Genomic DNA, 13227 nt, shown 5'->3' on the forward strand with positions numbered 1-13227 from the left:
CCATTGCAGAGGATAGTGGCGGATTGTAAGGGTACAAAGGAGAGACTGAGGGAGGCAGGGCGACATATTTTGGAGGAGTAAATGAACTGGAGCAGGCATCAGAGAGGCAGGAGACGATTTAGAATCAGAGGACTTGAATGGCCAGATTCTACCCCCCACCCCCTTGGGTTCACAGATTAGTAAACTGAGACAGGAGAGGCATCCTTTACAAACCTCAGAGCTGAAACAGACCCAAATGTGCTCAGACACATATGCCTTTCATAGCATCTTTGATAGGTGGGCTTTTCAAGGTCACTGAGGACAGTGTAATTTAATGGAAGCTGCCAAGGCTTTGGAGACTGGGGCTCCACTCTCAGGTGTTCTGTTCATTAGCTGTATGACCTTGAGAAGTTCCTTCACCTCCATGACCTCTTGATCTCAGTTTCCTCATCCGGAAAATGGGAATCATTATACTCATCTCATTGGATTAGGGTTCTGTGTAAAAGCTAACACACGTACGTGTCTAGCACTCGGAGAATGCTTAATACACAGTATTATTGAGTCCAAGGTCACAAAACAGCTTTTGAATTTTCCTTCTTTTCAGTCCTCTGCCTTTATCGAAAGTCATAAAAAAACAAATAAAATGTGATGAGAGAGAAGAAAAAGGCAATTCACGTGAAGGGTTAAAGATAGAAAGGAGGAAAGAGGCAGAAGAGGGAAGAGCAAAGAAGAGAGAACTTAATGCACAGAGATGGTACAAAAGGGGCACATAGGCAAGCCACACGGGGACGGGAAATGGCTCACAAATGACAGGGAGGAAGCATTTATAAGATTAAAGTCAAGATGAGGAAGAAGGAAATGACTGGGGAGATGAAAGAGAGAACAGAAGAGGGGAAAGATGAAGGAAGTATGGGTGTGGAGAAGGGGGGCCGCTGCGGCACTAGATCCTTGCCCACTTGAAGGCTCCCTGGAGGACCAGAGGTTGGTGGGCCAGAGATAGACTCTGCCCAGGGCCAAAGGCTGCCCTGTGTTGAGGACCTAGGTCTACTGCTCAACTTGAATCTAGGAGAAAGAGGACTGGGGGTGAAGAACTGGTGAACAGACCCCTCCTCTGGGAATGGGGCAGAGGATGTAGGAGCCCCTGGGAGCCAGAAGCAGAGCAGTAGGTCCCTACCTTGCACCCTTTTCAGGAATTTCATGCAGAGCGCAAGCAGCAGCCAAGCAGAGCTGCTCCAAGCTAGGAATAGGGATCCAAATAAAATAAAAGCGTGAGTGGGCTGGCTTGCAGGGCGGCAGCTAGGGGGCCAGAGCATCCTGGCCCGAGTCAGTTTGGAAGGTTAGGGGCTAGAGGATGGAGTTCGGTACCCCTCTGTCCATTAGCAGTTAGTGCAACCACGAGCCCTGGGTGGAGGGAATAGGTGGGTCCTGGTGGTGCGAGAATGCGTGAGTTGTGGGCAAGTGGGTGGGAAGGGGCCTCTGAGGCCACAAGGAATTATTTCAAGGACTAGAAAAGGGTACAGGACTTGTTATTGGGCTTGACGTGAGACAAAGTTAAGCTTTGGCCATCCAGAGGCGCCCCCTACCCCCAAGAAGGCGGGGCCTGGAGCAAGGCTGGGCTAAGGCGCGCCCCCAGGTGCAGCCTCTGGGTTGAGCCAGGGTGGGGTGAAGCTGGGTAAGCTGGGTTGAGCCAGGGGGAATTAGGGGAGGCGCGGGGGGGGGGTCCCTAAGTCTTAGGAATTTGGAGAGGGGTCGGGTGGCTAAAGAACATTGGGAGGGCGGCATTGGGGGATCTTGGGAAAGGAGAGGGGGCGACTGGGATTTGCACGAGGCCGGGCGGAGCCTCCCAAACGCTCGGGGTCTGCGGGGGGGAGCGAGAGAAGGGGACGGGCGGCGGGGCCCGGGGAGGCGGCGCGGGGGGGCGGTCCAGGGCCGAGCGGGAGGCGGAGCCGGGAGCTGGGGGCTGCTGGCGAGCGGCTCCCACGGCTCCTTAGCTCCGGCGTCCTGCTTCGCTTCGGCGCCCGCCGCCGCCGCCGCCGCCGCCGCTGCCCCTTCTTCCTCCTCCTTCGCCACCGCCGCCGCGGCTCTCAGCACCGCAGCCCCTCCCGCCATGGCCGCCGCCGGCGCCCGGCGCAGCCCCGGCCCCAGCTCGGGGCTCCGGGGGCGGCTGAGGCTCGGCTTCCTCCCGGCGCCGCCGCCGCCGCTGCTGCTGTTCCTGCTCCTGCTGCCGCCGCCGCCGCTGCTGGCCGGCGCCACCGCCGCCGCCTCGCGGGAGCCGGACAGCCCCTGCCGGCTCAAGACCGTCACGGTGTCCACGCTGCCCGCCCTGCGGGAGAGCGACATCGGCTGGAGCGGCGCCCGCGCCGGTGCCGGGACTGGGACCGCGGCCGGAGCCGCCGCCGCCGCCGCGTCTCCGGGCTCCGCCGGCTCCGCGGGCACTGCCGCCGAGTCGCGCCTCCTGCTCTTTGTGCGCAACGAGCTGCCGGGGCGCATCGCGGTGCAGGACGACCTGGACAACACCGAGCTGCCCTTCTTCACCCTGGGTAAGCCTGGGCGCTGGCACACGCGAGGTCCCAAGGAACCCTGAGCCCCTAAGTGAAGCCACGGGTGGGGGCGCCCTGGGGATCCCCGTCCCGGGCTGCCCTGAGCGGGGTTGGGAGAGGGCAGCTGAGGGGCCCAGAGGGCATACAGGTGGTTGGCAAGCAGTACTGGGTAGGAGGTCCCGCAGAGCGCGTGGCGGGAGCCCGGGGGCGTGCCAACCCTCCCGCAGCGGGGACCTGTCCCTCGGTGTCTCAGTCCAGATACTGGGCTCTGCCGCGATTTATTCTTGACGCCAGAGACCCCAGATCGCTGAGTGTGCTCGAGCCAGGGGCTAGGGTTGTCCCCCGCTCCGAGGCCAGGTCCGGGTCCAGCCGCCCGCTGCTCCTCGGGCGCGGTCACTGGCCGCCCGCGGTTACCTCCCCCTCGCTCTCGCCTCGGAGTTGTCGGCTCTGCTCTGCCGGGTAGATTTTCTCGAGAATCGGAGCCGAGAAGCTGCACGTACAATCCCCCAGCTCGCATAAACTCGGTTTCCGTATGGGTTGGGTGACCTTGGCCAAGTCGCTTACCCTCTCTGGGCCTCCGTTTTGGCCATCTGTGAAATGGGGCTGGGGAGGATTGCGTGATTTCTGAGGACTGGGAATCTGAACCCAACGTCTCCACTTCCAGATTCTCCGATTGTCCCTCCACCCCCGTTGTCGCATCGCTTTTCTACTCCGCTCCCAGCGGAGAGCGAGTTTTCCTCGCAGCTCACTCCCTGGGCTCATAATAATAACTTGAAGGGGAGAGGAAAAGGGTGATGATGGGGGCTCAAACGGAAAAGTTAATCAGAAAGTTCGCCAGCAGCTTGCTTCCTGCTGGTTCCCAGCGCGAATCCCGGAGGAGTCGGCCCTTCGGTGGAGCTGTGGAAAGCGCGCCTGATTTCCCACCCGGGTAATTGATAGCTTAATTATCTCGGAGAGCGTTTACAAAAATGTTGTTCCCCCTTAGCTCTCCCGCGCTCTCTGATCGCTCGCTCACCCCTCCCCTCCGGGGGGCGCGGGGCGCGATTGGTTGTCGGAGTCTGGCCAACAACAGCGCCTGGAAGGCGCCGGGGGCTCGCTCGGAGACTCCCGAGCTCTTGTTTCTCGGATCTTTGCCTTCCCGGGATGGGGCTCAGCTCCGGCATCGCCGGGGTGGTGGGCCTTGCTGTCAGCGCCTTCAGGATCCCGGCTTGAACCTCTGATGTTAACTCTTTGCTTGCCCGACAGGCCCCAAAGAGTAATCTATGGACTAGACTTCTCTCTCCTGGGAGCCATAATATTTTTTAATGTATTTTTGTGACACCCCCCACCCCTTCCCTTTCATGCTGGCTGCCTCTGGATATTTGAGCGAGTGCCAGGTCCTCTCGTGGTCTGCGCTTGAGCCTCGGGTTCTGGCCCCTGGGCTCTCCCCAGCTGGCTGTAACCTGAGCATGCTGGGCTTTCTGGAGGCAAGGCAGGACAGCGCTTGGCAGGTTCCCAGGGGACTTCCAGCAGCGGCGCGTCTGGCATGCGACACACACACACTCAAGCATTCACATACGAGGGGACACACACATACACACCAATAGTCCTTCCCACATGCACCTGTGGGGCTGCCCGTTTCCAAGGAAGGGGATGAGGCTGGAGATCGGGCTCTTTAGGGCGAAGGGCTAACCTTGGGCTCATGGCTAGCCTCCCCTCAGGGAGGGGTCCTTCAGGAGACACGGAGGGTGTCCCTTGGCCACCACTTCCAATCGCACCTCTCCTTCCACCCTCCCGATCTCTCTACTCTGGGGTGCCCTGAGAGGTCGGGAGTGGGAATCTCCCTAAATGGCTGTTTAAATGAGGGGAAAAGCAGGACATTCTTGAGTATGGTGTGACTTGGAAGCCAGTACCCCAGAGCATTCCAATTCCCCACGGATGTGGAGGATCCAGTCCAGCCAGCTATAGGAGTCGCCCCAGAATTCCTGGGGCTGGCAATCTCTGCTTTTTTAAACTTTGGCTTTCAGGAGGGAATCGGTGTCAGGGAGCCAGGGGCAAGCTGAGTGAGGAACTGTGTGAGAAGCTGGCAGTCTTGAATCCCCCAGGACCCCAGCATCAGCTTGAGAGTCTCCTGGTGCCCTCCACTTGGAGCCTTCTACCTTCTCTGACGCACGCTGCTGAGCCAGGCGGCTGGGGACTGCCTGCTGTGGTGTGGCGAGGTGCTGTCCTCCTCAGCAGCTCTGAGCCCTGGGGATGCATGTGGGGATTTGGGTTCCCGCCTCCTCCTCCTCCCCCCAGCGCCCTGGACTGGCAGCTCAAGGCACTCCCGCCGGGAAATTTGGCTAGAGAGGTAGTCGCCAGATGGCCGAGTATAGCAGGAGCTGTGTAGGGAGACGTGGGCTTTTTATTTGTGTTGGTCTTCCACTGTTTGCTGTAAACACAGAGTGCACAATGAGCTCTGGGAGGGCCAGGCTGGCTGGAAATGAGGGCTGCTGGGGGGTTACTATGAGTCACTTATGGCCATATCTCTCCCAGGGTCCCAAGGTAGCCCCATCCTGTCATCCCATCCCCAGATCTTTTAAACATCCTTGCCTAGGGTTTGTCTCTGGCGGGTTGCGTGAGTCTTTCACTACTTGCCAGTCTGTCACTACTAGCTTGCATAAGCCACATCTGGGAGTGCAAAGTCAGAACATGCCAGATCCTGCCAATAGTGGGGTGTGTGGAGCCACCGCTAGGGGGTGCTGGTGTCTGCCAAAGCCCTCGGGCCATGGTTTGTGTTGTGGGCCTAGAGTTAGTGGTGGTAAGACATCTCTGGCTTTAAAGGGGGTGAACGGAACAAATAAAAAGTAGAATTCCCATTTTACCCGAAATCCAGTTTGGGGACTTCAAGGTAATTTTGCACACACTGCCTACCCTCCCCATTCACCGAAGTCACCTACATACCTGGCTCTCTCTCCCTCCATTCTGCCTTTCAATTGTTTGAGTTATCAGCTCTATTATTGGTAATGCCCAGACTTAAAAGACTTTTCTTCAGATCTCTTCCTCTCGTATTTCTGCTCTCCCCTTCATGTTCCAGCCTGCCTTATATAGATGGAAGTTTCCCTCAGAGGTGGAAGATCCCCCAAGTTTCTCTGTCTGGGCCTCTTCTTTAGAATCTGATTATAAGTTAGTATCATTGACAAAGTGAATTTCCCTAAAAGTGATCAAAGAATAGCAAATTGTTATTGAATCCTTAATGTAGTGCTAAAAGCTTTACTCTTGCCTTTTATTATTAATTCACATAAAACATATGGAGTGGTCACTGCTACTATTCCCATTTTACAGGTTATGAAGCCTTCTTAGAGAGGTCAGATACGTAGTCAAAGGTCGCATTGTGAGTAATGGCAGACGTGGAGCTGGAATCTCCGTCTACCAGACACCTACATTCTTGGTAATTGCTAAACACGCATCCTGAGCCAAATATGCATTCAGGGGCTGGTGACATTTATGCAGAGCATGGTACTGCGTCCTGTAGACAGATATAACAATCATCAACATGGCAAGAACCTTTCTCCAAGAGAACTTCAGCTACAATGGTGAGCTGAAGTATGAGAGTTTGAAAGGGAGGCATGAGTTAAATGACCTCTAATGACCCTGCCAGCTCAAAGTTCTATGACTCGTGGGATGTCAAAGGGCATTCTATTTAATGGTTCCAATGAGTGATGGAGATGACACATTCTGTGACATCAGGGAGGGACGACATCTCTATAGACTCAGAGAAGGCTGGGGACACTTCCCGGACAGGAAAAACACCGAGCTAGACCTTGGAGGATATGCTGGAGGAGTAGTTGAGTGTTCCAATACAGCTTGGGAACTTAATATCGGTTAGGATCTGGAAATCTCAGCTGTGGTCCACTGTGACCTTGAACAAGTCATTTATCCCCAGAGTTTCAGTTCTTTGTGCTTTAATATGAGTAGGTAGATGAACCCAAAAAGAATCCTTTGGTGTAAAGATTCTATGAACTTGAAGTGCCCTGACCCACTCAGTCAGTCTACCTACCTCCTCTTGCTTCTCTCTGTCTTCTTTCCTTTGCTGGGAACGTGGGGGTGTTGGGAAGGACTGATTGAAAAGAAAGAATTTGAACAGGAGCACCTGCCAGTGCAGGGCTTCCAAGGTGAACCCGCACATCCCTCAGTCCTCATCTGCCCCCAGGCAGCCCCGGAGTCTGCTTGTGGATTTAGCTTTCATGCCCTACACGTTGAGAAATGGCATCCTTCTTGCTGTTCTTAATAGTGGCCAGGCCTGACTGTTTATCACCAGTCTTGTTTCAGCAAAAGCCGGGAATAGAGATAAAATTGAGTAACTACTCATTGTCAACATTTCTTACTAATTTGCCTTGTCCTGTAAATCCCACAGGTGAGGCGTGTGCTCTGTTATTTGGGGGAGGGCGTGTGAAGAAGGAGAAATCATCCAATAGTATGTCTTTAAATGCACCTGCATGAGTAGATCTGGCGGTGTCCTGAAGATCTGTCCCCAAAAGATGCTCTTAGCAGGAAGCTGATTGGCCTGAGTGGGAGAGAAAGATACAGTCTGAAAATGCCAACTTGGTCAGATCTGTAAAGATTCCTTACAATACAGACAAAAAATGGACACCCAAGGAGTAAAGCCCCCGGAAGGAATGAGGAGCTGGGTACCAGGTCAGAAGGTTTGCCAGAAGGAGGGAGTTTAGCCTGAGAAGAACAGCCCACAAAGAGCTGCAGGAGCTTCCTTCAAATGTCAACACAGAATGAGGAATGTGCTCTTTTCTGTCTGGTTCTAAGGAATGTTCAAAAAATGCAGATACTAAGGGGAAGGAGTTCAACCCACAGGAAGATGTGTCCTAGGGACTGTCCAACAACCCAGCATTCTGACCCCTAGTGATGGTAGGATCAATCTCCCAGGAATGCTTCGAGCCCAGACTACACAGCTGTTTGCGGGCGTTTGGAGAAAGGACCCGAGCCCTGGGAGACATTGAGGCTATCTGCCCTTTTTGGTTTCTGGTTTGATTCTGAAGATTGATGCCAGTTATTAAGATGGAGGAAGAACACATACAAATGTTAGTAAGCTGGGTCTTCTGTAGAGATTTCTGACCACAGAATATTCATTAAAATCAATTCCAGTGTTCTTTTCTGTATGGGTAAGAGAGAAGAGATTCTGGGGTGAATAAGAAGGTGAATTTGATGTTTTCAAACAAAGCTAAGTTAAAAAAAAATATATATATATATATATAATGTTATTTTCTCATATGGGCACCAGATCCCTTAGCACTAAATAAAGTATTTCAGTAGCACTCAAACTTCAAGGTCCCATCCTGCTGTGATGTTCCAGGTTTCTGGGACATTGTAAATAAGGGACCTGGTGGGGGGAGTGTTCAGTAGTCTCTGATCTGAGTCTTTTCCCCCTTCCCACTCACTTCTCTCACTCCATCCCCACCCATTTGGTGAAACCTATTTAATACTCAGGGCAGAGAGGAATGTATTGTCTGCCCTTAGAAAGTACTATGTTACTGAGAGAGAAAGGGACGGAGGTGGGGTGGGGGAGACTCCTTGCAGCTGTGTTAGAGAGCCTCAAGTTTGGTCACGGCCAACCAGATTTGCTGTTTCCGGGGTCAATGACACCAGCCGAGACAGCACAGATCTGCAAGCTTTGGTGTGACCCAGAGCTTGATCGTTTGCCTGAACTGGGCTGTCAGGCTGTAAGATCATTCTATAGTTTTAATTCACAGCAGGTCTGGCAATAGGATTGACTAGGCCTCTGGCAGGCAAACCCTTCTGCTTCTCACCTCCTTGCTTTGCTGTAAACTAGGCTTGGCTGCCCTAGGACGGTGTGAACATATGTGCTGGGGGGAGAGAAGGATGGAGGGTGATCGTGACTTCTTGGGGTGAAGTCATGAAAGCTGTTACCGTGACCAGTAACTTTGATGGGCTCCGAGCATCACAGACTGTCAGAGCACACTGAATCCACCGCCTCCGTCTTATATGGTAATGCTGGAGCCCAGACGAGGGAAGAAACCTGCTTAAGGACCAGCAGTTCCAACTTGGTCTTGAGTCCCACTCCACACTTCTTTCCATCACACTGGACCTCTCACACATCTTAGTGTCTACAGCTCGGTTGCACATCGTAAAGTGCACACTCTCTCCTCCTTCCCTTGCAAAAAACCAAAAAACAAAAATCTAAGGCGAAAAATATCCCTAGGGAAATTGAATTTGTTCTCCTGCCCAAATATCCAGCTGGCTCCTGCCAATCTCTCCTGAGAGCCTGAGCTGATGGGTTTTGTTCTGGGGGAGGAGGAGGCCTCCATTGCCTTTCACTAGCTGCCTTTGAGGGTGAGCAGAAGAAGGCTGCTCTTTTCCAGGAAAGGGAAGAGTCGGATTTAACCTTGACATGGAGCATGATTATGGGGATGCTTCCTTTACCGAGCTGATACTTCCCAAGTTCTCATACTGACCAGCTAGTGGCAACAGAAGATTAACTATAGCGAAAGAGAGCTGGCTTTTCTTTCCTTCCAACAGAGCTTGCAGCCTCCTGCCCCAGAAGGAGGCAGGCAGCAGTGCTTGGCAGGACTCGCTCTATTCTCCATTGCTAGCGCTTTCCTTTCATTGGCTCTTTGCTGCTGTCTGTAGTTCTCTTGGACGACAACCCCCATAAAGATTTCCCTTTGGATTGGAAAGGGGGTGGGTGGTGACTACACAATGTAAGATTCAGGACAGATATATTTGTAGCTTCCTTCCTGGCACACTAGAACAAGCAACCTAGCCTGTGAGTCAAAAATCAACAAAGATGTTGTATGGTATCAACTGTTAGGGTTTTAACCATGAAGAGGAACCATTTCTGCATCCCCATTGTCGCAGCCCCTGGCAGGCTCAGTCCTCACCACTTCTCTCTCTTACGATTTCAGTAGTCAACTCACTGGTCTGTCTGCCTCTGATCTTATCCTCTCCAATCCATCGTCTGTACTTGCAGACAGAGTGATTTCATTAAAAGCCCAAATCTGATCATGGCTATCCTCTCCTAGAGCACTTCACTAGTTCCCCATAGTTCTCAGTGTGAAGTTCAAGCTCCGTATTGTGGTACAAGGTCCATGATCAGACTCTGCTCAGACTGTCCTATACTAAGAACCCCACCTTCTTGTTCTATATCTCTCTCCCACCACCCCCTGGGAAAATTCCTCCTTACCTTTCAAGACTGAACTCAAATGTCAGCTTATCTTTGGAGCCTTTCCTGACCTCTTCACACTGGAGTTGAACACTCTGGGCCTTGGCACCCACTATCAATATAAAGGCTGCTATAACATCATCTAGTCCCTTAAGAACTACTGAGTACCTACAATGTGCTAGGTACTCTTCCAGGTGCTTAGGATATATCAGAGAACAAAAGACAGGGATTCCTGCATTCGGAGAGCTTGTATCCAGAAGTGTGTGTGTGTGTGTGTGTGTGTGTGGTGGGCAGAGGACAACAATACACATAATAAATAAGAAAATTATATACGGTCGTGTGCCACATAATGACGTTTCGGTCAATGATGGACCACGTATATGATGGTAGTCCCATAAGATTTAGTACTGCATAGCCTAGATGTATAGTAGGCTACACTATCTAGGTTTGTGTAAGTCCACTCTGATGTGCGTACAATGACGAAATCGCCTAACGATACATTTCTCAGAACATATCCCTGTCGTTAAGCAACACATGAGTGTAGTATGTGAAAAGGTGATAACTTCTATGAAAAAAAGAAAAAAAATCAAACTGAAATTTTGCAGATGAGATGGGTTTTAATATTAATTAGGGTAGAGTGAGAGGAGTTTATTGAGAATGTAGGATTGGAACCAAGACTTGAAGGCGATGAAGGAGTTAGCCAAGCAGATATCTAGGAGAAGAGCATTCCAGGTAGGGAACTGCTGCAGCGAAGACCTGACTCTGGAGCACACCTGGAGGGCTCAAGGGCAGCAAGAAAGCCAGCATGGCCTGATTAGAGTGAACGAGGGGTGGGCAGGATGGGACAGGAGAGGAGACAGGGAGTCACACAGGGCCATATGGACTGCTGTCAATCAGAATTTGGGCTTTGACTGGGAGTGAAATGGAGAACCAGGCAGGATTTTAAGCAAGAGAGCGTCAATACCTCACTTAAGTTTCAAAAGAATTACTTAGGCTGCTCTGTAGAGAAGCAAAGTTGGAAGCAGAAAGGCCTGTAGGAGTCAGTTCAGGTGAGAGATGATGGTGGCTTGGAGCAGAATGAGAGCAGAACTTATACTCCTGTGTCTCTTTGTCTGTCCATGCTGTTTGCCTGTGAGCTCCATAAGCAGCGAACTTACCTCCTTCATCTCTGCTGCAATGACTCACCCTATGCTTGGCACATCCTAAGTGTTCAGGGTATCTTAGATGACTAGAACCTGGGGTTTGCCAGGTCTCATCCTAGAATCCATACTGGGCAAAACTGGAGAGGTGATGAAATTCCACTTATCCCTTAAGGTTGAGCTGGAATGCCACCTCTTCCATAAAGCCTTCTCCCTTCTGAGCTCCCACAGCCATTTCCTCTACCTTCTCCTGCATCCGTATTATTCTAGGGTATTTGTAGGATGAGTAATGGGACCAGTTGATTAGAGGAAAGAGTATTGGGTTTGGGGAAGACCTTATCTTGAGAATCACGGAAGCCAGATAAGGGATTAGAATCTTTGCACTGTGGCAAACAGAGAGGCACTGAACGTTTGGGGGGAGATGATGCGTCATGGTTTTGGGAGCATCAAATGTTATAAATGGTAAGAATTTAGGACATTACCTAAACAAAACCCTTCTGTGTAAAGATGGGGAAACTGAGGTCACTGTAGCAAGTCAGTGGTGGAGCAGGCACCGATCCCAGTCTACTGACTCCTAGTCTGATGTGTCTTCCTCTCAACTTAGGGAAAGGCAGCCAGGCTACTGGAGGTTGTAGGGAGCTGGTATTCTGGACTTTACCTTTCTGGCATGGGCTAGGTTATGAACAAAGCAACCATTTATTGAACATTTACTATACCCCAGATGCCATGCCAGGACATCTGTGATCTCATTTCATCCCTTCCACAATGTTGCAAAACAGATAGATTTCATCCCATGTTATAGGTGAGCACTGAGGCTCAGAGGACTTAAGGAACATACCCAAGGCCACACAGCTATTATACGGCTGAGCTGGGTCCAAACCCAGGTCTGCCAGGTTCCAAACCCTGTTCTCTCTCTGCCTCCCATTCTGCACAGAACTAGGAGTGCTCTTGAGTTTTCCTATCTTTGACAACCTCTTTTACTTTTTATCTCTTCCTCTTCTCATTACCAAGAAGTTGCAGACATTTCTTATATAAGAACTTCAGGTGTGACAGCCTCATAGACCCGAGGGACTGAACACCTTGATTCTGTGCCGCCAGGAGCTGACTCAGCATCTCCCCAGGCCCTGTCGCTCCTTGCTAGTTTGCCCAGAGAGCACCAGGCCTGTCTCATTTTCTCTAGATGCCATTCATTATCCCTGGACTCCTCGACAAGCAAATTCCTACACTTCTGTGCCTTGTTAACTCTTCCTTCTCTCCATCCTCTCTCCCTCTCTCTCTCCCTCTTCCTTCCTTCTTCCCTTTCCACTCTCCTCTCCCCCCAGTGCTTAGGGAGTTCCCACTCTATGCTAGGCATAGTGTTATACTAGGGGGCCTGTGATCTAGTCCTTCCAGGAACTTCCAGAAGCTCCACATTCTCTTTTGAGGAATCATCATGCATCTGAGATACAGCCGCTGTTTGACATTTGCACTTCCTCGTCTCTCCATGCAATCATAAGTTGAGTTTTGTCCACCTAGTGCTTCTTAGCAGCATTGTGCTGTTTTAGGTCCTCACTTTGAAAATGGGATATGTATTATATTCTCTGTGCACGTGGGATATAATATTTATATATATATCATAAAGCTATAAAATCCAAATAAATAGTGAGTACTTCTTCTAGAATATTATAACTGGGTAAAATAGTGCCTTTGAGATCCAGCACAACTCCCTTGTTTACCTAGCAGAGAGAAGTACATTTTCCAAGGTCCCCCAGCTAATCCATAGCAAAATCCAGCCTCTAGCCCAGCTCCTCTCACGCAGAGGCAGTGTCCTGGGGTGGAATGTGTGCCAGCGCTGAAGTCCCAAAGCCCTGGGATCGGATCCCAGATGCACTACTTCCTAACTGCAGACTTCTGTATGCCACCTCTCTGAGCCTCTATTTGCCCATCGATAAAGTGAAGATAACGTAATAATCGCTTCTCTGGGTTGATGTAATCATTAGTTTTGGAGAACCCTTCATAAACTAAATTTTAGTCTGTGCCTGGCACCCTGCTCAGTTTTCACTTGCACTAAGCTGTATGGATCCTTAGGGAGACAGTGTGTGCAGAGCAGCCAGCACAGCGTCTGGCACAGTTTTTGCCCTGTGCCTCTTAGCCACCTGGAATCCTTTTTTTGGAAGGAGGTGGAGGTAGGAATAAATAATGAATGCAAATTCCCTCTCCCTTCCCCCTCTTCCCACTCCAGCATGCTCTGGTTACACCCTGCCACTCCCTCCCTCTCACCCCCCAGCAAGGCAAAAAAGGATGAAATTGACCATTGATCTCTGCTCCTTCTCCAGGAGCAGAGGGAAGCGGGAACTCCGGGGTTGTCTGAGGACAGTTGAGACAGAGAAGCTCTTAGAGGCTGAGTCTCAGACAGGTGGGTGATGGGGGAGGCAAG

General features: G+C 51.4%; 1 protein-coding gene across 4 annotated transcripts in view; it reads left to right on the forward strand.

Moving 5' to 3' along the window:
* The first annotated feature begins 2021 nt into the window (after positions 1 to 2021).
* ASTN2 (astrotactin 2) overlaps positions 2022 to 13227 on the forward strand; it is an 841205-nt gene continuing 829999 nt past the window's right edge. For all 4 annotated transcript variants that reach the window (XM_087419200.1, XM_087419201.1, XM_087419203.1 and 1 more), the window contains exon 1: positions 2022 to 2519. In XM_087419200.1, the coding sequence (XP_087275326.1) occupies positions 2087 to 2519 (433 nt within the window). In that variant the 5' untranslated portion in view covers positions 2022 to 2086. The remainder of the gene's footprint in view (positions 2520 to 13227) is intronic.

Source organism: Ceratotherium simum, chromosome 29 (assembly GCF_057802395.1).
Source record: "Ceratotherium simum simum isolate JZ-2026a chromosome 29, ASM5780239v1, whole genome shotgun sequence".
Lineage (NCBI taxonomy): Eukaryota > Metazoa > Chordata > Mammalia > Perissodactyla > Rhinocerotidae > Ceratotherium > Ceratotherium simum.